This window comes from Aptenodytes patagonicus, chromosome 2 (genome assembly GCF_965638725.1).
Source record: "Aptenodytes patagonicus chromosome 2, bAptPat1.pri.cur, whole genome shotgun sequence".
In the NCBI taxonomy this organism is placed as follows: Eukaryota; Metazoa; Chordata; class Aves; order Sphenisciformes; family Spheniscidae; genus Aptenodytes; species Aptenodytes patagonicus.
In genome coordinates this window covers 106983556-107005662 of record NC_134950.1, presented here as the reverse complement: position 1 = coordinate 107005662, position 22107 = coordinate 106983556, and the positions used below count along the sequence as shown (strand labels likewise).

General features: G+C 40.6%; 1 protein-coding gene across 5 annotated transcripts in view; it reads left to right on the top strand.

Moving 5' to 3' along the window:
- Positions 1-22107, top strand: part of COL15A1 (collagen type XV alpha 1 chain) — a 160331-nt gene that overhangs the window by 98942 nt on the left and 39282 nt on the right. For all 5 annotated transcript variants that reach the window (XM_076330685.1, XM_076330686.1, XM_076330684.1 and 2 more), the window contains 7 exons: positions 4733-4801; positions 7722-7766; positions 10209-10244; positions 14348-14410; positions 15317-15352; positions 15446-15529; positions 21630-21695. In XM_076330685.1, the coding sequence (XP_076186800.1) occupies positions 4733-4801; positions 7722-7766; positions 10209-10244; positions 14348-14410; positions 15317-15352; positions 15446-15529; positions 21630-21695 (399 nt within the window). The remainder of the gene's footprint in view (positions 1-4732; positions 4802-7721; positions 7767-10208; positions 10245-14347; positions 14411-15316; positions 15353-15445; positions 15530-21629; positions 21696-22107) is intronic.

The following is a 22107-nucleotide window of genomic DNA, read 5'->3' as shown; positions in this document are numbered from 1 at the left end:
ATGATCTAAATATACATAGAGACCTGACAGCATTCATTAAAATCGAACTGCAGGTCCCCCTTAAGCGATGACTTTTCCTATGCTGTCATTCTTGAGGCCACAAGTTTAGTTTAGGCATGTCACTTATGTAACGTGTAAATACAGAGACAGATGTTGGACATTTCTGACCTTATGATCTGTTCTACTTAGAAGAAAAATGTTCTATAAAAAAAAAAATTGCGGATGCTACTCTTTCTACTTCTGAAAATAATACCTTCATCACTTTAAAATATGAGATCAGGCCAGCTCAAGCTGAGTTTTACGTGTCATTTGAGAACTGCTCATTTAGATGATTTTTTTGGAGCAGAAAGTGGCTTTGCAGTACAGAAAGGCAAAGGGAACACACTCAGGTTCAAGAACTAGAGCTGCTGCATTAACACCTTTGTGAAGAGAAGTTGACAAATTGCCTACATCAATATTCACGAGTCTTCCCTTTTTTTCTTTTTCCATGCATTTTTCATTTCTAATTTAGCTGTTTGGCTCAGGAAAGTCTTTCCAGAGTTTTCATTTTCTATGTCATGGGATATAATACAAGTTTGTATAGAAACTGAGGGCAGTTTCATCAGAGAAGTAAGGAATGTTTGACCAAAACTACTGGCCATCTGTAGAACTGCTGCAGTAAAGTGGTGGTGTTTAAAAGATATGTTTACTCACACATTTCTCCTAGTATCTTCACTACTGTATTTCCCTTTTCTTTACTCTAGAGACACTTCGAGTACTTCAGACAGAGGTGACCACTAATGCTTGTTTAGAGAGATATTCTGATTTCTGATGTCTGACTGAATAATATTGTGGTATATACACTACTGGTTAATAATCTCACTGATGTCTGTGGATTTCAATGGACAAAAAAAATCTCTCCAGCAGTTCACAAGTTCTTAATTGCCAGCACTGCAATTGTTAGCAATGAACAGCATAAAGTCTAAGCGTACAAACGCTCCATTGCATTAACTTAGGCACACTATAAAGGCTGGTACAGAGTCTCCCCTGAATAAATATGTAGTTGTCTCAGAATGAGATAAGGACTACTGGTAAGCCACATCTTCATCCTAGGCCTGCTCTGAGTTTTAGCCCAGGATGATGGCTTCTCTGACTTACAGTCATCTGTGACCCTTGAGGATCCAGTGTTAAGAGATTCTCCACTCTTCCCCATTCACAATATTTGAGTAGAAGCCAACTTTGCCTCATTATGCCACCAAAGAATTCCCCTGCAGGTAGGTACTTAGGACCAAACTCTGCCACTTCTGATACCTAAGTCTCAGAGGAGCAAAGTCAGTAGATGAGTAGGAAGGAGTGAAAACTGGAAGTTCCCACTTTTATGGACACAAACACAGAAGCATCCCAGCTCTAACTGCAGCAACAATATCTTGACTGGCTTCATCTTGAACTCCATCTAGTCCAAACAGAATTGGCATGATTGTCATGTCCCTGAGAGGAATACTGCTGTTAACAGGCTTGCTAGTTCTAGCTGATCTTTTGGATGCCCACCCCTGCCATCTGTTAAGGCAGCACCATGGTGTGCCAGTTCGTTAGGGCAACACTACCTTTTGGATGGCAGTCTGTTTATTGCTGTAAGGCTGTTTCTGCAAAACATTCCTGTTAGCACTTGTTAGCATCTGTGATCAGCTATGTGCAAAAACCAAATGGCATGGGGTTTGCTGGCACTTATGCTTGCCAAAAGAACAGTTTGAGCTGCAGAAGGTACCTGCTAAACCCATTAAAAACATGCAGATGTCGAAAGCGATGATGTGTTATATAAAGCAGGCATCAAGCACTCTCTTAAAGGGAAAAATACTGCCTCCACACAATGGAGGCAAGGGAAAGAAGGACCCAGAAACACAGCTTGTGGTTTACCCTAAGTAGCAAGTGTTTGGTTAAACAGGCCAAACAGAATATCTGCAGATTTTCTGTTGATATTTGATACACTGATAGCTGATGGAGGAGCAAAATGAAACTCTGAATAACATTCAGTCTCAGGTGAAGTTGCATGAAAGGACTTGAGCCAACCTGATGACTCGATGTCTCCCACCTTGGTCCCCAAAAGGAAGGACCTGATTCCAGCTGTGCACTCCTTCTGCTTCTCTTGTTCTTGGTCTTGTGGAGTTGGCGGAAAAGGGCAAAAGAACAAGATTTCTCTTTTTCACTGGAGTCAGATCAGTTGATGTTTTCCATAACTTCGGCATTAGGCTGTCATTCCATAGCAGCTTAAGCTGATCTAATTGGTCTTCCACCCTTTCCCTTACACCATCTCCAGAGTGCATCAGACCTATGGTAATCTGAGCCATTTCAATTCACTAACTAGCAGAAAGCTAAGTAGGCAAGGAGTATGGGTCCTGTAAACATGATAAGCTGATTGTCCTGGTTTCGGCAGGGATAGAGTTAATTTCCTTCCTAGTAGCTGGTACAGTGCTGTGTTTTGGATTTAGGGTGAGAATAATGCTGATAACACACCGATGTTTTAGTTGTTGCTAAGCAGTGCTTACGCTAGTCAAGGACTTTTCAGGTTCCCATGCTCTACCGACTGAGAAGGCTGGAGGCGCACAAGAAGCTGGGAGGGGGCACAGCCAGGACAGCTGACCCAGACTGGCCAAAGGGACATTCCATACCATGTGACGTCATGCTCAGTATATAAAGCTGGGGGAAGAAGAAGGAAGGGGGGGACGTTTGGAGTGATGGCGTTTGTCTTCCCAAGTAACCGTTACGCGTGATGGAGCCCTGCTTTCCTGGAGATGGCTGAACACCTGCCTGCTGGGAGGTATTCCCAGGAGTGAATGAATTCCTTGTTTTGCTTTGCTTGCGTGCACGGCTTTTTGCTTTAGCTATTAAACTGTCTTTATCTCAACCCACGAGTTTTTCTCACTTTTACCCTTCCGATTCTCTCCCCCATCCCACTGTGGGGGGAGTGAGCGAGCGGCTGCGTGGTGCTCAGTTGCTGACTGAGGTTAAACCACGACACTGATACAAGGGCTCTTTGTCACTATGAGGTGGAGATTCTGTTTTGCTCCTGCTCCTCCTACCATCTGCAGCCATTCCTGGCACATGCCTGCCCTTCACATGCACTAACATCCAGTGTCCATCAATCCTTCCACAAGCCAATTTAATTTACTAAAATTTTAGAGAACCATCCCGCCCCAAAAAAATAATGTATTTTCTGCCATTTTGGTGATTTAAAGTGGCTCACAGGCGAGTGAGAGAATTAAACAGGTGGCACTGATGTTGAAAATGAAGGTTGTATGACTGTGAGCAGGGAAGTGGAGTGAAGAAAGATCAAGATTTTTCCTTTTCAGAAAAAGGAAACAATTAAGCCAGCACAGCTGCATTTAAAACTGCAGCTAAAAGCAAGTGAACAGTTTCCTGCTGGCATGGTTCGTCCAGATGGTTTGAAGCACAGTCTGACAAGTTCTAGGCATGAGGCACGGGATAAGAACATGTGGCTGGGATGGTGCTGGGGGTGAAACAGATAATTATGGCGGCCTGCAATTTTATTTCTTTGGCTGCTTTGGAACTGGCAGCTCCTGGTTCTGCCATGGATTTGGAATGTCGCAGAATGATGAGAGCTGGAGGGAGGTTGCTGCTTTCTCTATAGTCTCCTTTAAAACCCCTAGAAAATCTTCACAGGAAATATGGATGCTTCTTTCAAGGTCTTCCACTTCACAGAGATCTTTCTGAAGTCAGCAGAGGGCCACAACAATGATCAGTGGACTGAAGCACATGGTCTATGAGGAAAGACTCGGGGAACTGAGCTTGCTTAGTCTGGAGAAGGCTTAAGCGTTTTAGCAGCCTTCTGATACCTAAAAGGAGGTTGTTGAGAAGACACATGGCCAGGATCTTTACAGTGGTGCAAAGAGTGATGAGCAACAACAATCATAAATTGAAACAGGGGAGGTTCAGACTTGGTATAAGTAAAATATTTTTCACCTTGATGACAGACAAACGTTGGAACAGGTGCTTGGAGAGGCTGCAGAACCTCCATCTCTGGGGGGTTCCAAGACCTGAGGGGACAAAGCCCTGAGCAACCTGATTTGAATTCAGTGTTGATGCTGCTTTCATCAGGAGGTTGGACTAGGTAGCCTCTGAGATCCTTCCCAACATAATTAATTCTACAGTTTTGTGATAGAACATTTTTTTTCTGCTCAATTTCATTTCAGTAAGCTGTATTTTAGTCAGGAGTTCAACATTCAACGGTAAGAATTAGGAAAGACCTTTATTTTTTAATAATGATTGCTGCTCTTAACAAACGGCCTGCAAGTTCTCCCTGCCTTAAATCAGTTATGTAACCCTTACTAGTCATTACAATATTTCAGTAGCCAGGTGGCAGGTAAATGCTAAACAGAAAAATACTGCTGCAGCATGCTTAAACATAGCACATACTTAAAACTGTGATGCTATCTCACTTCTGCCTTACGCTGTCCAGCCTGAAGTGCTGAAGAAATGGTGTCAAATTGGCAAGACTGTAAAGACCAGAGCTTCTGTAAGGAAGATCAACATGCCCTTAGCACATTTGAGTGGAGCTCATCTCCAGAGCATTGTGCATTGGTCAAAAAAAGGTTAATGAGAAAAGATAAAAATATTTCTGTTCAGTATCTTTCCTGGTTTTTACAGGACTCCAGAAAACAGAGCTGTTAAAAAAAATGAAAAAAAAAAAAAAAGATAAATTCTTAAATTCTGTAGCATTTTTTTTTTCTTCCATTAGGACATGGAAGGGTCAGGTAGCATTGGCCTCTTAAGTGAATCCAGAATTCCAGGATCAAGAGGGCCAAAGGTAAGTGGATGTTTCAGGGGAGGGGAGTGTTGTTTGTTGTTGGTTTGGGTTTTTTTTCCAAAAACAAGTGTCCTCCTCTCTGCTTTTTGGAAACGCATAGCCCCAGTCAGCTATAGATTTGGAGTCACTGGACTGCACTGGATTCAGTTGCTCTAGAATGACATTACAATAACTGTGTCCTCCAAAGAATCTGAATGGTATTTCTCTGATACCTGGTTAGCTGATGATTTTTAGATTCTGCTCTCGTATATTTTTGAGAGATTAAAGGATGAAATAGGGTTTTTTGCATCATCTAGCTCTCTATTTCTTGTCTTACCCTAATAGATGCCCTTCTTGCATATGAAGATGAATTACATATACTAATGAAACTGAAATGTTGTAGTTTGACAAATGTGCATAATCTGAAATACCACTTAAACTAAAAAAATTTTCCCAGTAATGTGGAAGCAATGTCCCAGAAGAAGGGATGTTTTTTCATCCATCATCATGTCTCAGGAGATTTTTGCTAGTGTGGGCCGCTTTAAAACACCAAGTAGGGAATATGGGAATACAATGCATCAGTATTTACCAGATCATTTGGATTTATCTTTATTCTTAGCAATAACATCAAAACTGCAGCCTATGGTACCTTCCCCAAAGCAGGCAATTATCCAGCATTCCTCCTCCCAGAGCTGCCTGCATTGTTCTAGTTTGGTCTTCAGAAGTCTTGCCCCTGTGCTCACTCCAAAAGAAACGTTGAAACTTTCAAAGCATAGCTTTGAAAGAATGAGTCTTTTTGCCCAAGTTTGGAGAAAGTGCTGATGATGATGACCTTGGATTATGGTAGATGCCAGATTGAATACTAGGCAACAGCGCACTATCACTGCAAATAAGGCAAACCCTGTACTGGAATACATCAGAAAGAGCATTGTCAACAGATAGAGTTGTTATTATTATAGTCCTTTACTCAGGGCTAGTGAGGCTGCATTGAAATACTGAATCTGGGTTTTTTGTACCCCACTTCAAGAAGGATGTGGAGAAGACAGAGACAGTCCAGCAGAGAGCTGTACAGATGGCATGGGGCCTTGAGTATGTGACCAGTGAGGAGAGGCTGAAGGAGCTCAAATGGTTTAGTCTGGCAAAAAGGAGACAAAGGCATGATCTAATAGCTGGTTACAAGTCTTTGAGGGGCAATTGCAAATATGATGAAGCCAAACTGTTCCTCGTAGTTCCAGATGGTGCAACAAGGGACCATCACAATGTGGTCACAATTTGCAGCTTGAGATGTTCAGGCCAAACCTTAGGAGAAACCTGTTCACTAGGAGGTTGGTGCAGAACTGGGGCAATTTGCCCAAGGAGGTTGTAGAAGCTCTGTTCTTGGAAGTTTTCAAGACTTTGCTGGACAGAGCCATGACTGACCTGATCTAGAGCTGGTGACGGTTGTACTTCAAGGGGGTGACTGGATTAGATGGCCTCCAGAGGCCCTGTACAATCCTGTTTCTATGATTCCATGAATCATCAGAAATGAACTGAACACTGGAGGTAGGAGTGAGTTTGAGAAGCAATTTACTGTGCTGGTTTAAAGTACTAGTAATTGTGACTCACTGAAGTTATAGCTAACTTAGTTTAGTATCTTAGAGACCTTTGCTTCCTCTTATATCTTTTCCTAGATACTAAAAAAGTGGCACAAAAATACAGTTACAAAAATAAGAATAGAATTCATTAGCTGAAACAAGCTAGCATCCAAAATGAGATGTCCAAAACTACTTCCAAAATTGCCGAGTCTGACCTGCCTAAACAACAGCCTTACTCTCAGTTTTGGTTTTATAACAGGCATTGTTTCCAAGTCACTCAGCTATAAATACTGAAAAAATGTCTTATTGCAGCTGAACAAAATCCTGGAATTCTGTTTTCTTGTTACTGCTTAGTCACTCCACAAAGTTTGAGTCAGTAAACAAGGCACATAAGAACTTTCCTGTAATCATGAAAATGATTATACATACTTACTGGTACTGCATGAAAGCATTATGAGCCACTTACACCCTATAACAACTCCAGAGGTTCCTGATTGTGTTTGAGTGAAAATAGAGTATCTGCTTCTAAGAGTGCTGTAACTCAAAGCAGCTGCTAGGAAATAAATTACATTTATTTGCTTTGTATTTTTATCTGTTGAATTTTTTATTAATCTTTTATGAGAAAGTAGTGGTTACGTTTTGAAGTAGAAGTACCAAATTTATTTTGTCTGTAGGCTCAGCTATCATTTCCAGGGTTTCTATTCTCTTTCTTCCACAGATCACTGTAAAGTTTTGTTGGTGTTTGGTTTATTACTGTCTTGTCTTCATATTCCAGATGAAGACAACTCAATCACTTTGTTGAATTCTTTTTTTTCCATTCAACTTTCTAAAATGATCAATAATGAATTGTTGTTCATTTTACCATCAGTCATAACTGTACTTTACAACTGATGTCACCATATAGAGACAAGAGAGGCATTTGCACCCCGAAATGTTTGTTGCAAGTTACTTTTAAACCTAGCAAGACAATGCCGTGTTGCCTCTAAACTGGTAACATACCTTAATTTTAGCCAAGGAGGCAAATTCAAAAAATTGTAAGCAATTTAAAGCAATCCCTTGCAACAAATGCACTTGGACAACTTTATTTCTAATATTTTCTAAAAATATGTGTAGTGTGCAGTGACAAGATTAAAGGTGTCTTTGCAAGAAAAAAAATCTTTAGATCTTTGCATGATAATATAGAGCAAGGCAGTATTTATTAGAACAACAAATCTAAAACAATGCTTACATTTTATTACTCTCTGTTGATACTACTGGTGTCCAGCATTGTTTTTGTAACAGTTGTGGTTATGAATTACGGTTTTTGTGAGAAAATTTATTACGAAATGTTACATGGATTTACCAGTAAATTCAGCGTAATTTTATAGGGTTCTGCAGGAAGACATGGACAGCGTGGGCCATTAGGACCAAAGGTACCCTATGTAACAAGGAACATTTGAAAGCTAACCTATTTTGCTTTGGCACATATTTTTTCTTTCTATATTCCCAGCATTTGCCTTAACGAAACAGCTTTTGTTTAATATTCGTATACTAAGTATGGGACAAATTTTGTTCCCATTTACACTGGGTATCCACCCAGAATGTGTATTAATAGAATTATTTCACATCCACGCCAGAACAGTGAGTATACCAGCTGGGCTGTTACATTCCAAGGCACTTGGTGTAACATGGCATTTTTATTTAATTTCTTTAGGACATTTGGCAGTTTCTCTTTGTCGCTCATTTATACATCATTCTGGTTTCCAAGAGGTTAAATGTATGCTGTTGAAAGAGAAACCTGCAGGAAGAGACCTTCTGGCATGATCCCAGAAAGTGATAGGAAAACATTCTGGAAGGTGCTGGGGGGAAGAAGGGAGATGTCGTGACTACTTTGCCTTGGTTTTGATTTGAGCTCAGTAGTGACTGAATTTTTCCACTTTGATGCTGCTATTGGTTAAGTAACCCATGAGGAAAAAATGGAGAGATGAAACACCAGAGAAAAAAAGGGCAGATTCACAGAATGGGGCCTTAGACAGGAAGAGGCTTTTTCTATTCCTATGTAAAGCTCGAGTACCCCTCAGGTTAATAGTACAGCATGACCACACCTTTTCAGCACCTTAAATGTGGAGTTAAAGAAATTTGAAGTCTTCATTGCCCAGAAATGACAGCAACATTGAGTGAGCAGGAAATGGAAAACAATAGATGGGGGCCCCCATCCTCTCTTCCTAAAATTTACACCTGAACACACGCAGCACAGGTCACTGACTACCCAGAAAGCACATTGCCAGCGATAACAGCATGCGTCTGTTTCATAGAACAACAGCAATCAAAGATCTAGCCATTACCCTATGTCTAGAGTCTATCGAGCTCAGCTTATAAGGCTGAAAAAAGTCCCTCCATTGGGTACTACTCCTGTTAATGCCGGAGGACAACATTACTTATGAGTGAAAAAATAAAGTATTTGCACAGTACATGTTAGTGAATGATACTGCAAAGGACTGGCTAGAATAGACGTGCTCTCACATGATGCTGCTCTATGGACACGAATAGGTGCCAAGTCTCCATGTTGAAAATACGTTTTTTGTTAAAAACTTATCCTCTGCCCTTAACTAGACATTTTCTTTCTAAAATATTGTGGAAATACTGTTTCACAAAGACTTCAGAAATGGAGGTAGCATGATTCCTAGGATTTAGGAACTGGACTGGGACTGAAAAGATAGTCATAAACCTTGGCCAAGAGACTTCACCACCACCTACACTAAGATTTTAGTTGTTTAATCTTGAGTCGTTCACCCCCAAGATCATGGAGACACAGAAAGGAACATACTATTGCCTCACATCTTACAAAATCAAGTACACTACAGCAAAATTAATATAAAGTGGTTATAATACACAATCGTTCTCATGGGGATGAATTTTACACCCACTTTTTTATAAATGACTTCACTAGGCAACAGTGGCAAAATACAACCACCACCCACTTCCAAAAACCAAGAGCTAACGCATCATGAGGAGTTTAAGGTATAGTTATGTTTCATACACCCTTCATCCTTCAAATAGCCAAGACTAGTAGAGCTGTCAGAGAAGGCCTGCTGTGATCAAAGTTTTCTCTCTTTCCTAGCAAGTAAGTATAGATCCAAATTCTGCTTTCACTTTTATTATTATGAAAAACTGTTTTCATTTAAAAACAGTCTACAGTCTTCATGCATTCATGAATACAAGCACTCCTAAAAGACAGTCAGCATAAACATAACATTTGAGACAATGGCTGTAGCTCCTTGCTGATTTATTCCTGTTTATATTCTCTATCTCAAATGAAATAAACTAAATTGCATGTTCTCTGTCTGTAATGAAATCAAGGAATCATGTCTACTAAGAGCTAGAGTACTGCAGAATCAGTCCCAAATGTGGAACAGTGCAGCACTCATTACATTGCTCGTGGTATGATGCAGTGGCTGGGTAGATGGGGAGCGCGGTAGTGTGGGGGAGGCTGAGTTAACTGTGTTGAAGGAAGATGGTGGGTCATTTGTGCAGGCACAAGGTCATTCTAGCATTAGTAGATCTGGGCAATATCACCATGTGCTGATTTCAGACACCAAAATGAAGGTTCAGGCATGTGGCTTGGTAGATGCTCAGCAAAAATAATGTGTGGTGACCAGAAACTCTAAGATGTGGGTGGCAACTGGGAGGCTAAACCCCCAGAACCAATTCACAAATGTACGCTGAGCATCACTGTACCAAAAATATGTCCTATTTTTGCTAATCATTTTACTCCATTCAGTCCCTTTGTTTGTAAGGAAAGTAACATACATGTTTAAAATCTTTGTAATTACTGTTCACTTTGATATTTGAGCCCTACTGTGTCTCCGTTTCAGGGAGAAAGAGGCAAGATTGGTCCACCAGGTTCAAAGGTGGGAAATTCATTTAACTTGATCTAAAACCTCAGTCGTTTCTTCCTCTTAGTTTCCTTTCTTCTCTTAATGCACCCAGGGGATAACGAACATTTCTTGCTCTGTCAGCATATTAAAGCCCAGGGAGGCTTCCCTGGAAAAACGGAACCCTTTCTCAGTTGAATTGTGATTATCAGGAGTCAGTGTAACCTGTTGCTTAAGACTGCTGTTTAAAATATTGTTAAAATCGCATTTAAAATCCTCAGGTGCATGATGCCATGGTGTTTTGTGAGGCCGTTTACATTTTCACCAGAACAAAAACGAAAATCAGCAAAGCTCATATAAAAAACTAAGTTCCACATGCCCCCCTACTCCTTAATATCATGGGGTGTAGCTAGCACCCCACACCAGAGCACTACCCCCATGACACGTCTGTGGTACAGTAGTAGATTCATGCCATGTTGTGCAGAGGCCTCAGGAGTCATGCATGACCCCCATCCGGAGTTCAGCACAGAGGCTACTGTTGCCTATTTCTGTGCTAGAACCTGCCCATCATCCTGCAGCCAGGCTCCTCCTAACCCAAACCTGACCACTCAGGAGGTACAAGGTTATAGAAATGGTGGTTGGAATGACCTCCAGAGGTCACCTAGTCCAAGATCACACTCAAAGTGGTATTATCACCAACACTAGATCACATCAGCAATGGGTTTGTCTCCACTGAGTCTTAAATACTTCCAGGAAGGTTCAAAAAACTCTGTGGGTATCTTGTTCTGGTGCTTCACTATCATCTTTGGAAAGACAGTTTCCCTAATGTGCGGCCCGTACCTCCCAAGCTGTAATTTGTCCCAGCTGTCTAACTCACCCCATGCACCAGTGTGCAACCTAGACCTGCTGCACTGGATCAGTGCAGCTTCTAGACATGAGACCCCGTTGGCAGGGAAACCTGCCAGATTACAGCGCTTTATACGCTGTTAGTACTGAAATGAATGGAGCTGGAGTCCATTCTTTCCTCTCCAACCTTTCCTGTCATTATTCCTGTCTATTCTGGTTAGGACTCCTCTTGGAGCTCACCCCAGAGCTTCTGTTTGTATCTGTGCTGCTTTTTGCCAGTCCCTGGCTGACTTGAGTGCCTTTTGCAGGCATAAGCCAGCAGAGGGCGATGCTGGGACTCATAGAAAATTAAAATTAAATTAAATTTAAAATAAAATAAAATAAAATAAACCAAAACAAAACAAACCAAAAGCTTCTCTTGCATTTGGGACAGCACTGAAATCAAGAGTTGCTCTAGGAAACAAGATAAAACCAATTATGGATCTACCCTTCTGCTTGCTGAATATTTACAAGAGTGTTATCACAGTCTTCTAGCAGCATCTGCTTGTTTATTTTTTAAAAACAACAATGTAGCAGGACTCTGCTTGCCATAAATTCCATCTGCTGTACATATTTTGAGTGCTGCTATTTCACAGATATTTGTCAGCATGATAATTAAAGCTGGTGCATTGATGCATAGGACAGTTGTTTAACTCTTCTTTTTAATCTGTTTGAGGCTATAGATTATTTTCTTAATTATACATACAAGTGCTTTGTTCTGTGGTCCCTGTTCTAGTAATTATTATTGTTGGTTGTGATAGCTACATTTCAAACACATGTATATATTGTAAGTGGAGTGACTACAGTGCTATTTAAAAATAATCAATCTACCTCTTCAGTCCTCAGATTAAAAAAGGTCTTAGTTTGCTTATATTTGAGCAATGAGCTACATTCTTAAAATATGGAGGGAGTTAGAAATAAGGATGTCTCTGGATACATTATTTACAGTAAAACATCTTACCTATCCTGGATCTTCTCTTCAAATTAAATTTCATTGGAAAATCAATTGGTGAAAATATTCAGCATATGTAATAGCAGGAAGCTGATCTGCAGGTACCAACATGCCTGAAATGACAGCATTCTGTTGCAGAATGCTGTTGGTCCAAGGTTATTTCCTCTGCCCAATTACCTTTGCTGCAGATAGATACATATAATTTTCTACAGGCACTGAAGTCCCAAGTATGATTTTTACTAGTTATGTAGGTGCTTAAATCCCAGAAGTTGCTTAGATGCCTAAATCCCATTAGCATTCAGAGACACCTTTTATCCTGCACTTGTCTATGAAATGAAAATTAGAGCGCTTCAGAAATTATACTTTATCTTAATAAACTGTGTGTTTATTCCTGAGCCATATGCTTTGCTGATCACAGACAAAAAATAGAAATAACAGTGAGAATATCCTTTCTTAATGAAGTGGACACATTAAATCTTTTATGCTGGTGGTTCAGTAGAAAGGCATAAGAAGTGAGAGGATTTTGCGTCCTATGAACTGTTAATTTGAATTTCTTCTATCACACCGGAAATGCAGCAGAAAAGACCGTTTGACTTTGGATGCTTTGAAACTCTGTTGTTCTTTAAGACACTCCTGTAGAGTATTAGATAATTCTCAGTGGTTTTATTGGGTCACATCCATCCATCCCAGTATCCTGTCTCCAACAATGTCAAAAGCATAAGCAGTATGAGCAGATGCTTAGATGCAATTTGACCTTATAAAAGGGCAACTATTACATCACAGTTCTCCTGAGTGACCTCCTAGACTTCAACAATTTGTGACTCAGGGACTTTCTCAGCTAGAAATGGGGCCTGAACCACAATCAGATTTCTTCAAGTGAACTTAATGTCTCCCCTGGAACTCATGCAAACTTCTACAATTTACAAGACCTTGGGGCAAGGTGCTCTGCCAACTTAACTACACATCCCATGAACCTCTTCCAGCTATTTTCAATTGATGCCCACTATTTCTTCTATTAGAAGTGTGAGTCCTTAACTACTCTCTACTTTTAGAATCCTCTACAATATTCTTCACCCATCTCCTCATTTGCCTCTTTTCCAAGCTAAAAGAGTCATAGCTTACACCATCATATCTCACATAGAAGCCATTCTGTACCTTCCTTATTCCCATTGGCCTTTTCTGAAGTTTTTCTAGTTCCATTAGATGCTTTTCAAGATGGAAAATATGAATAAAACAGTGCACAGAATTCAAGTTATTGGCATATGATAAGTATATACAGTGGCACAGTAATGTTCTGTGCTCTTGTTTTCCTGTCCCTTTTATAATAATTTCCTGTATTCAGTTTATCTTTTTGACAGCTACTGAGCTGACCTTTTAATGGAATTGTCTATTTCTACTAGGTTTTCATGGTACTATCTACTGTAAAAGCCCCAAAATATTTTCTTGAAGCAGAACAAAATGTAAGAACCAAAACAGCATTTTCCTAAAAACAAAACCCAAAACACTCGCCCCCCCAAAAAACAAAAAAACAAAGCAAACCAAACCAAACCAAACCAAACCAAAAAACACCAAAAAAATCCCACCAACCAAACAAGCAAACAAACAAAAAAAAATAGCCCCACTACTAAAACAAAACAGGGCTAATCTGTCACTTGGATGAATCATTAGGCTGTTCTGTGTCATTTCCTTTGCTCTTTCATATGACACAGAGGAAAACAGATGCAAAAAATGTAGTTCACTGTTTATCTGGTCCATTAAGAATTCAGAGTCTTCTTTTATCCATTTTTCTCTGGGCAAACTGCATTATCATTACTGAGTGATACTTCTGTTTTTCCCATAGAATAGAGTAACTGATCAGATTCTTACAGTAATATGCAGTCCTGCATTAAACTAGACCAGGGGCTATCAAACTTTTCACCCCACATAGCAACTCCCGTCTACATTCCATGCCTCTTCCTCCTCTTCCTCCAGCCTGAGAGTCACTTAGCTGAAGGGTGGAAATAACCCATGAAATGTATCTTGGGGAAAACAACAGAATTCACCCTTTTGCTAAGTGGAGGTGGGAGCACTGGAGAAGAATGATTGAAGCTGCATTAAAAAAACTGCTCTGGAGGGGGGGAAACAGCAGGAGGAGTGGAGAGAGCAGATGACTAATGAGATGATATTGACTCCACAGAGCCTCCCACAAACCTGCCCCCTAGTCCATTCAGAACCATACAGTGTCCCTCCCAAGAGTGATAGCCTCCTGCTTGTATGAAACTGAATACAATTAGAGAGAATAACAGTATATTTGTTGTGGCAGGGAATGCCGGGTACAGATGGAAAACCAGGCTTTCCTGGCATTGCTGGACATCCCGGAGATGTGGTGAGTAGGGCTATCATAATCTGTGATCACCTAACACACACTGGCTCCCAAACCTATGTCTTAAGGATCAGCAGGAGCCCTAACAGTACTTGCTAGCAGCATGTGGAGAGCTGGGCCTGGGTTCGTCCTACTTAACCTGGAGCAGTTACTTCAGACATCAAACACGGGAGCAGAGTGTCCCTTGCCCTTGCCTCCCTCATCAGTCAGAAGTGATACAGGCATCTCCAGAGGCTAGTTCCGATTCTTCGATGCTCCTTTTGCTTTTAATTATTCAGAAATGAGCTGTGCTTTTAATTAGAGGGAAGCCAACAGGCTTATAGATGATATTAATGTATTTCTCATGCTTAAGAGCCGCGAGGACTACAGAGCTTTTTAGCTGGGAATTCCCACGGCTCGTCCCCTGCCACCTTCCTCTCACTCGTGCTAGACGAGCTGTCTGTGTCCCCAGTACAGTGAGTTGTATCGAGGGGCTGACCAAGCTTAGAAATAACCTGCCTGAAAAATGACTGTTTAGCTCACCTGTGTTCCCCTGCCCGGTCCACTGGGCAGTCCCAGACACAACTGAGGTGGTTAATACTGAAAAAGGAAGGATCAGCCAGGCATGGCTGATTTCAGTGCAGTGAAAGAAAGGCTTGTTGAATTAATCCCCAACTAATGAAATATTGTGTGCCCATTTGCTTCTGGTCATCTGTAAACTCTGTCAAACACGCTGGGAAAGACTTTTAAACACCAAATCCTCAAAAGGGTCTGAACTGAAACCAGCTGGCCCCATCTGTGGTTTGAGAGCTGGGGATCGATCATTCTGTACCTGCATTTTACTGTTGTGTTTTTTGTGAAGCTAGAGAAAGCACATTTTCACATTTTTTCCTTTTAAATCACTTACGCTCTTTTTTTTATCACATGCAGGGTCCAAAAGGGGAGAAGGGTGACCCAGGACGTCAGGTGAGATTGTGTGGATTTAATTCTTTCTGAGAAACCTGTGTGAAATGTAGTGCTTAGTAAATGGGTTTTCCACCTGCAATGCTTTTGAAATAGGGTGAACCAGGACAGGACGGGAACAGTATTGTGGGACCGCCTGGGCCACCAGGACCACCAGGACCAATCATAGCAATACCTGAGGTAAGCGTGTTTGTCAAGCATTAAGTTCTCTGTAACTCATCTTACAGAGAAGAGGACGCAAGCGGTTAACAAACTAGCAATTCTGCTGTTGATGTTCAGGTCATAAGTCTACTCCTCAAAACAAAAAAAATCTCAGTATGTCTCTATATCAAATGGATTTGTTTTGAAAAGATGAAATAGGAAGGAAAGTGGTTGAAGAGCTTACATACGAGAATGATGGGGTCATATTGAAAGCTTCTCATAAACTCTCCAGGTGATTCTGCAGGAGTTGTGAACATCAGATGAAAGCCAACAGAGAAATACAAAACTGGGAATGTTTAATAAAGCAAGGCACCTGAGAGACAGCAGTATGTAGGAGAGAGATACGTTGTGTTTTCTGACAGATGGTGTTCACTATACAAACCAGAGCACTGGCTCTGTTGTGGAAGCAACAGCCAAAAGTACCAAAGGGTAAAATGCTAGAAGCTTATTAAAAAAGTCCAATATCCTTTAGCTGCATGTATATTTTCAGTCAGTTTTCCTTTGTGTACATCAGCCTTCGCAAAAACAATAGTAGTTAGCAGCAATGAAGGCTAGAGATTAGGATGAATCCCATTTCAAAGTGACAACAAAAATCCTTGTAGTTGGCTTGATATGACATTAAGATCTGGAGAAGCTGTGAGTGGCTGCAGGAAATTCTTCACCTCTGAGAGCTGAAGGTGCCTAAAACAGCCAGACTCGTCCACAGGAATGCATATAATGGCAGTATAAGAAGGAAGTGATTTGTGATTGCAAGAAGGGAAGATGCCCAGGTGAGAAATCTGTGTTAGGGTGAGCTGGGCACCATTATCACAAAGCTGAGCTACACATAACATTTTTTGTTGACTGAAACAACTAGACTTTCACTTAGGATTCTGCTACTGATAGCAAATATAGCATAAATTGGCATCCCATAGCCTACATAACCAGTCCCAAAAGAGTTGGGGTTTTTTACTGAATTTACTGGGTATCCACCCGGAATCTTAGGATCCAAGATCGTCCTAAGATCTTGGATGAGCAGATTATAGATTCACAGAAATGTTGGTTGGAAGGGGTGTCTGAAGATCATCTAGTTCAAAGTCCTGCTCAAAGTGGGACTCTCACCAGCTCTACACTTTATGATGTTTCTTTTGGAGTTTCTGAGAAATTCCTCAATAGCTGTGACAGAAATGCTGATGTAAAATTCATGTTCTTTCTCACAGCCCTGCCACAGTGTCACTGTGGGGCCTTAACTCTTATCAGTGACTGAACAGCTCTGTTTGCAGTAATAATGAACCTGAATGTGTTGCTTCTTAGCTCATTAATACTTGAAAAAACATTGTGAGAGCCTCAGAGGGAGGACAGCATGTATAAGAAATGTAAAAAGATTATTGGAGCTGACAGCAAAATAATGACACTAGTTTGCTGGAGGCTGCATGGCTCCCTACACGTTGTGACAGTCACAGTCCACACGTCTATCTAATGTGTAGCTATGTCTGAAGAAACCTAATGTGCATCCTCTGAATTGTCCAGAACTTCTGTATGAACTATCTTCACCATGCATTATAGAAATGTATAGAGCCTGGTAGAAGCTGTATTGTAGTAGGTGTATTACAAGCCTGTACAGAAACCCGTTTCCTTCTCTAAATACCTTGGAGCTTAAGAAGTAAGCTCTCTTACAAAGTAGGGTGCATAATATACGTGGCTTTATGTACATTTGTAGCAAACAGGTATTCTGGGGGAATACAGCAAGAGCCATCTATCCTCATATGCTTCAAATCCTCTATATCGTTAATCAGATGATTTCTCTGAGGAATTGGTATGCTGGATTTTGATAGTTAATTAAATGTGCGTGTGTCTAAGCATATGTCACTATGTATGACATTGAGTTCTACCTACCTCACAAATGTTTGTACAAGAACTCATCTGTAGTGAGCTTCAGATATGGAAAGAACTACTGCAAGTAGACCTATCAGTTGCAGTTGGAATTACAGAACTAAGATAAATACCAGTACCAGTTGTAATGTGGATATTGGGTAGAGCAGCAGAGATCAATTAAGTGATCTAAGTGAACCACAGGGCAGTTAGAGAGATCACTCCCGGAGTCAGGGTCTATTAGTTCACTCATTTAACCATTGTGTAGCCAAAGACAACAATACTTCTTCAGCTACGGAAGTCCAATGGACTGATCTATCTGAGTTGGAAGGAAATTTTCTTACGAAGGGCTGTGTGGCTACAACTAAACAGATTTTATGCTGCTTGATTAAAATAAAACAAATTAAAGAGATGGTGCAGTTTCAGTATTGTTGAAATACTAGATCTGACGTGGACAGCTGTGGCTCAGGACCAGGCCTCACCAGTATCTTGCCAATAGCACATTGATTGAACTGCACCGAAAAGCGGACCTTGGTTTCCTCCTCATTTAACCTGGTCCCTATGTGAACTTAGGGGATTTGATTCCTTCAGAAGCCACTTCTAACACTGTGAAAAGACATGGTAAGATAAAACTGAGTCTGCAGTGGAACCTACCTGTTTCCAGGCTTCTGCAGTACCTACCAACACCATGGGTCTCAGAGGCTTGCAGTCCTTTCTGCCTCCTCTGTTGCCTCCTGCTGTCGATCAGGAAGTCTGCTCTGAACTGTCCTGTTTAAAAAACAATGATGTCCCTTAGTTTGCTGCTGTTTGATATTCCAAAATACTAAAATCAATATTCCTCATCCTATATTGGCTATCTCACTCTTTTGGAGCATAATCTCTGATACTCAGTGCATTTTCATGCATGGAATCATGATAAACAGTAAACATATTAATCGTTGCTATGATTTTATCACTCCAATTTAGTTGGATACAGTACAGAAATAATTTTGAATAGAAAAATTTCATTGGATTTAAATTTAAAACTTTTAAACAATTATCTATTGCTGCCATTATTCTTCCATAGTTTAGGTACAAAAACTGAATGAAAGGCCTGGAGAAAGGTTAACGTTGGGAGTGTAAAGCAAATGTCAAAAGATTTTGTGTTTCTTATGTTCTTTCTGTAATTCTAATAAGGGCATATTCATGCCATTTGGGTCCAAAGCTGAAGGTTTACTTAGAACCCAACCCAGACAATCACGCTTGTTTCTTTCTCTTCATAACAGTGAAGAAAATATGAAAAACAACATTGTCCTTACTTTGTAATCAGCACTTTCTGAACTGATTTGATGTGCTGAAAAGTTACATTGCTGGATTGTTGCTATTAAAGCTGCTTGCACATCCAAAAGGAAGATAAATAATTATATACCTGGAGCAGGTTGTGAAGAGTGTAACCTTTTTCTCTGATCATCATCCTTGTACCCTCTATTTTCATATCTTCTTCAGCACTGTGTACAGTTTTCTGACTTCCAGCCACAATTTCCATTTGCAGCTAAACTCTATTTATAAAATATGATCCCAAGCTCAGCAAAGCCTTTGGGATTCTTTCCATTGACTTCAATACAGTTTGGACTGAGCCCAAAAAGAATGAATTCCACAATGAAAAGACAGTGTAAACCCAGGGCTCCTGGATTTCTGCCACCAGCTGTAGATAAAGCAGAACAATTGCAGCAGCAGGACTCTTTTATTACTGTCATTAAAGTAACAGCCCATGTCCTGTTCCCTTTCTGGGCCATATAGAGTGGGGAATACAGTGGGACCAACGGCATCATGCTACCCCTGGAGCAATGTAGCAGAGAGCTCATGCAGGCTGGGAGGTGGAGTGCTGCCTGCAGGACTTAAACTGTCTTTTTATTTGACAATTTCCCAGTGGTTTTTGTAGAACGTGAGGACAGGGAGCAGGTAGCAGCACCCAGTAAAAGTAACAGGCTTTAGCTGCATGAATCATGATGCCAACATGACCTCAAAGTACAGAAAGTTGACCACACACTGCCATGCTCAGATGGGATAGGATAGGATAGGATAGGATAGGATAGGATATGTGATGTGACCAAGCAGGTCTGTCATCTTTTGTGTCCTCCTTCACATCCCAGATTAGAAAAATAGTATTCAGAGACTCATAAGATAATTGGAAGTGATCTCTGGAGGCCATGTGGTCAAACCTCCTATTCAAAGCAGGAGTAGCTTCAAACTTAGTTCCCATATACTGTATTCATAACAAATGTTGCAAAAGATTGTGATCTGATAGCATCAATCTGCACATGGTTACAAGCAGAAAAGGCATTCAGATTTCACAATACCTCAGTGACAACATGCTTATTCATGTGCTAAGTGAATCCCTGGCACCTGAAGCCATGCCCTGCCCCAGCCTTGTGAAATTCAGAAAATTTTCATTACATTGAATGGGAATATACTGCTGCACACAGAGCCTTATATTGAAATGGATGGCATGGCTTGCCTGCTAAACAAGTGGACTAGTTCAAGCCTCTAAGGAGATTCAGTACATATTTCTAAATCCAAAACAAGGCTCAACTGTCACACAATAAATGGGATTGTTGGAGTGAAAGAAATGAAACAAATGAAAAAAACTGAGTAAGGACTTCTTTTCACCTACAACATTTATGTAGAGCAAGCACTTACATATTGTCTGTCCTGAATTGTAATGTATGACCATATGATATAGTATTGGGAACACCTATTTAAACCAGAAGGATAGCTATCTGAAACCAAAATGAAAGCCTAATCATAACATCAGGACAAGAATCTGATTGGGAGCAGCCAACGTGGATTTACTAATGGCAATTCATTCCTGACCAAAATGATTGCTTGTCTGTGGACAAGGGATGGGCACTGTTGCACACCCTGACTTTAGGAAGGCTTCTGATGCAGTCTCCCATAGTTTTGCTATCACCAAACTGATGACCTATGAAGTGGATAAGCAGATGATAAAACAGGTGAAAAATTGGCTTAACTGATAGAGAGAGTTGTGATTGGCATTCATGAGACTACTTCTGGAGTACCATGTCCAGCTGTGAGATCCCCAGTCCAAGAAAGATATTGACATAATGGAGCAAGCCCTGTGCAGGGCTGCCAAGATGGTCAGGGGACCAGAGCACTGAGAGAACTGGGTCTGCTCAGCCCGGAGGAAGGAAGGCTGAGGAGAGACTTTGCTGAGGTCTAGAACTACAACTAATCAGAGGATACAGAGAAGGTGGAGGCACCCTCTTCTTGGAGGTGTATGGCAATATTATAAGATGTAACAGACACAAGTTGGAACATGGGAAATTCCAATTAGATATAAGCATAAACTTTTCACCCTGATGATGCTCAAATACTGGAACCAGTTGCCCAGAACAATTGTGGCATTTCCATCCTTAGAGGTGTTCAAGACTTAACTGGACAAGTCCCTGAGCAACCTGATCCAATTAGACCTGCGTTGAGGAAGGGGTTGGACCACATTATGTCCAAAGGTTCCTGTCCACCTTCATTATTCTGATTCTGTGATCAAATTATGCAGAAATGCCTGAGCTAATGCTGAGCTCACTAATTCCAGGACAGGAAGCAGTGTAACAGCATTGCTCTTATACTGCTCTGCTCAGGCTTCTTGAGACTTGGAGCTGATTAGCTTAGGTGCTGCTCCACATCCAAGTGACTATACTGTTTGGGGATCCAAGCTAGTTTCACTGATTGCAGACACAGCAGCATGATCAGAGCTGACTTAGGAATCACTGCATGGCACTGCATGGTGTGATGCAGACATGTCCAGAATTATAATTTCAGCTCTACAGCAGGATGAGTGTGGTCAGACAGATTCACCATCTTAGAATGCCAGTGACATACTGGAGTATAAAACCTTCATTTTGACCTTTATCTTACTGAGAAGAAATGACTTCAGGCTGCAACATTTGGTGTCATAGTTTTCAAATTAAAAATGAGAATCAGTTAATTAAAGTTTTGAAAGAATTCTGAGATCCTTACATAAGAAGTGTAAAACAAATGCTAGGTTTTGTTATTCCAGATGTATAACAAAAATTAGAAGTAGAGGGCCTTTTCTGTGGCCTTATTTGTGTTTTTCTCCCCATAATTATAAAGGGATGCTTTAACTGTCTATACATTTCTAAAAATGTATGTATGCCCTAGATAATCAATTTGGTATTTGAAATAACTTGTTCCTTAACCACTTTTTTAGCTACTACTCAATGATACAGATGGAATTTTTAACTTTACTGGAATTAAAGGACTGCTTGGGCCTCCAGTGAGTATATGCTGCTTTATTAAATCTTCAGATTTGCTTTATCTTCAGTGTCTCCTTTTAAGTATCAGCTAGACCTGAGTTTCCTATGCTTTAGAATTGTGTTCCTGCTAATTTCAGCACTAAGCTCTGTGGAAGTACTTCAGGGCAGAACTGAATTCTGTGTGAATGAATTGCTTTTACACTTTTGTATGAAAGAAAGGAATTGGCTTAGCTCTGACTCTGAACTATATGCTCAGAATGACAGAAATGTGGAACTGATGCAAAAATAGGGACCAAGATTTGCATAGCATTTCTTCCTTTTTTTTCCTATTCTTGTTTTTCAAGTCATAAAATGTTGGGATAAAGTATTTTGCTCAGTTCTGCTTGAGACTGCAACTAGGAATGCTAGGCTCCTGTGTATGAGTTTAGTCTC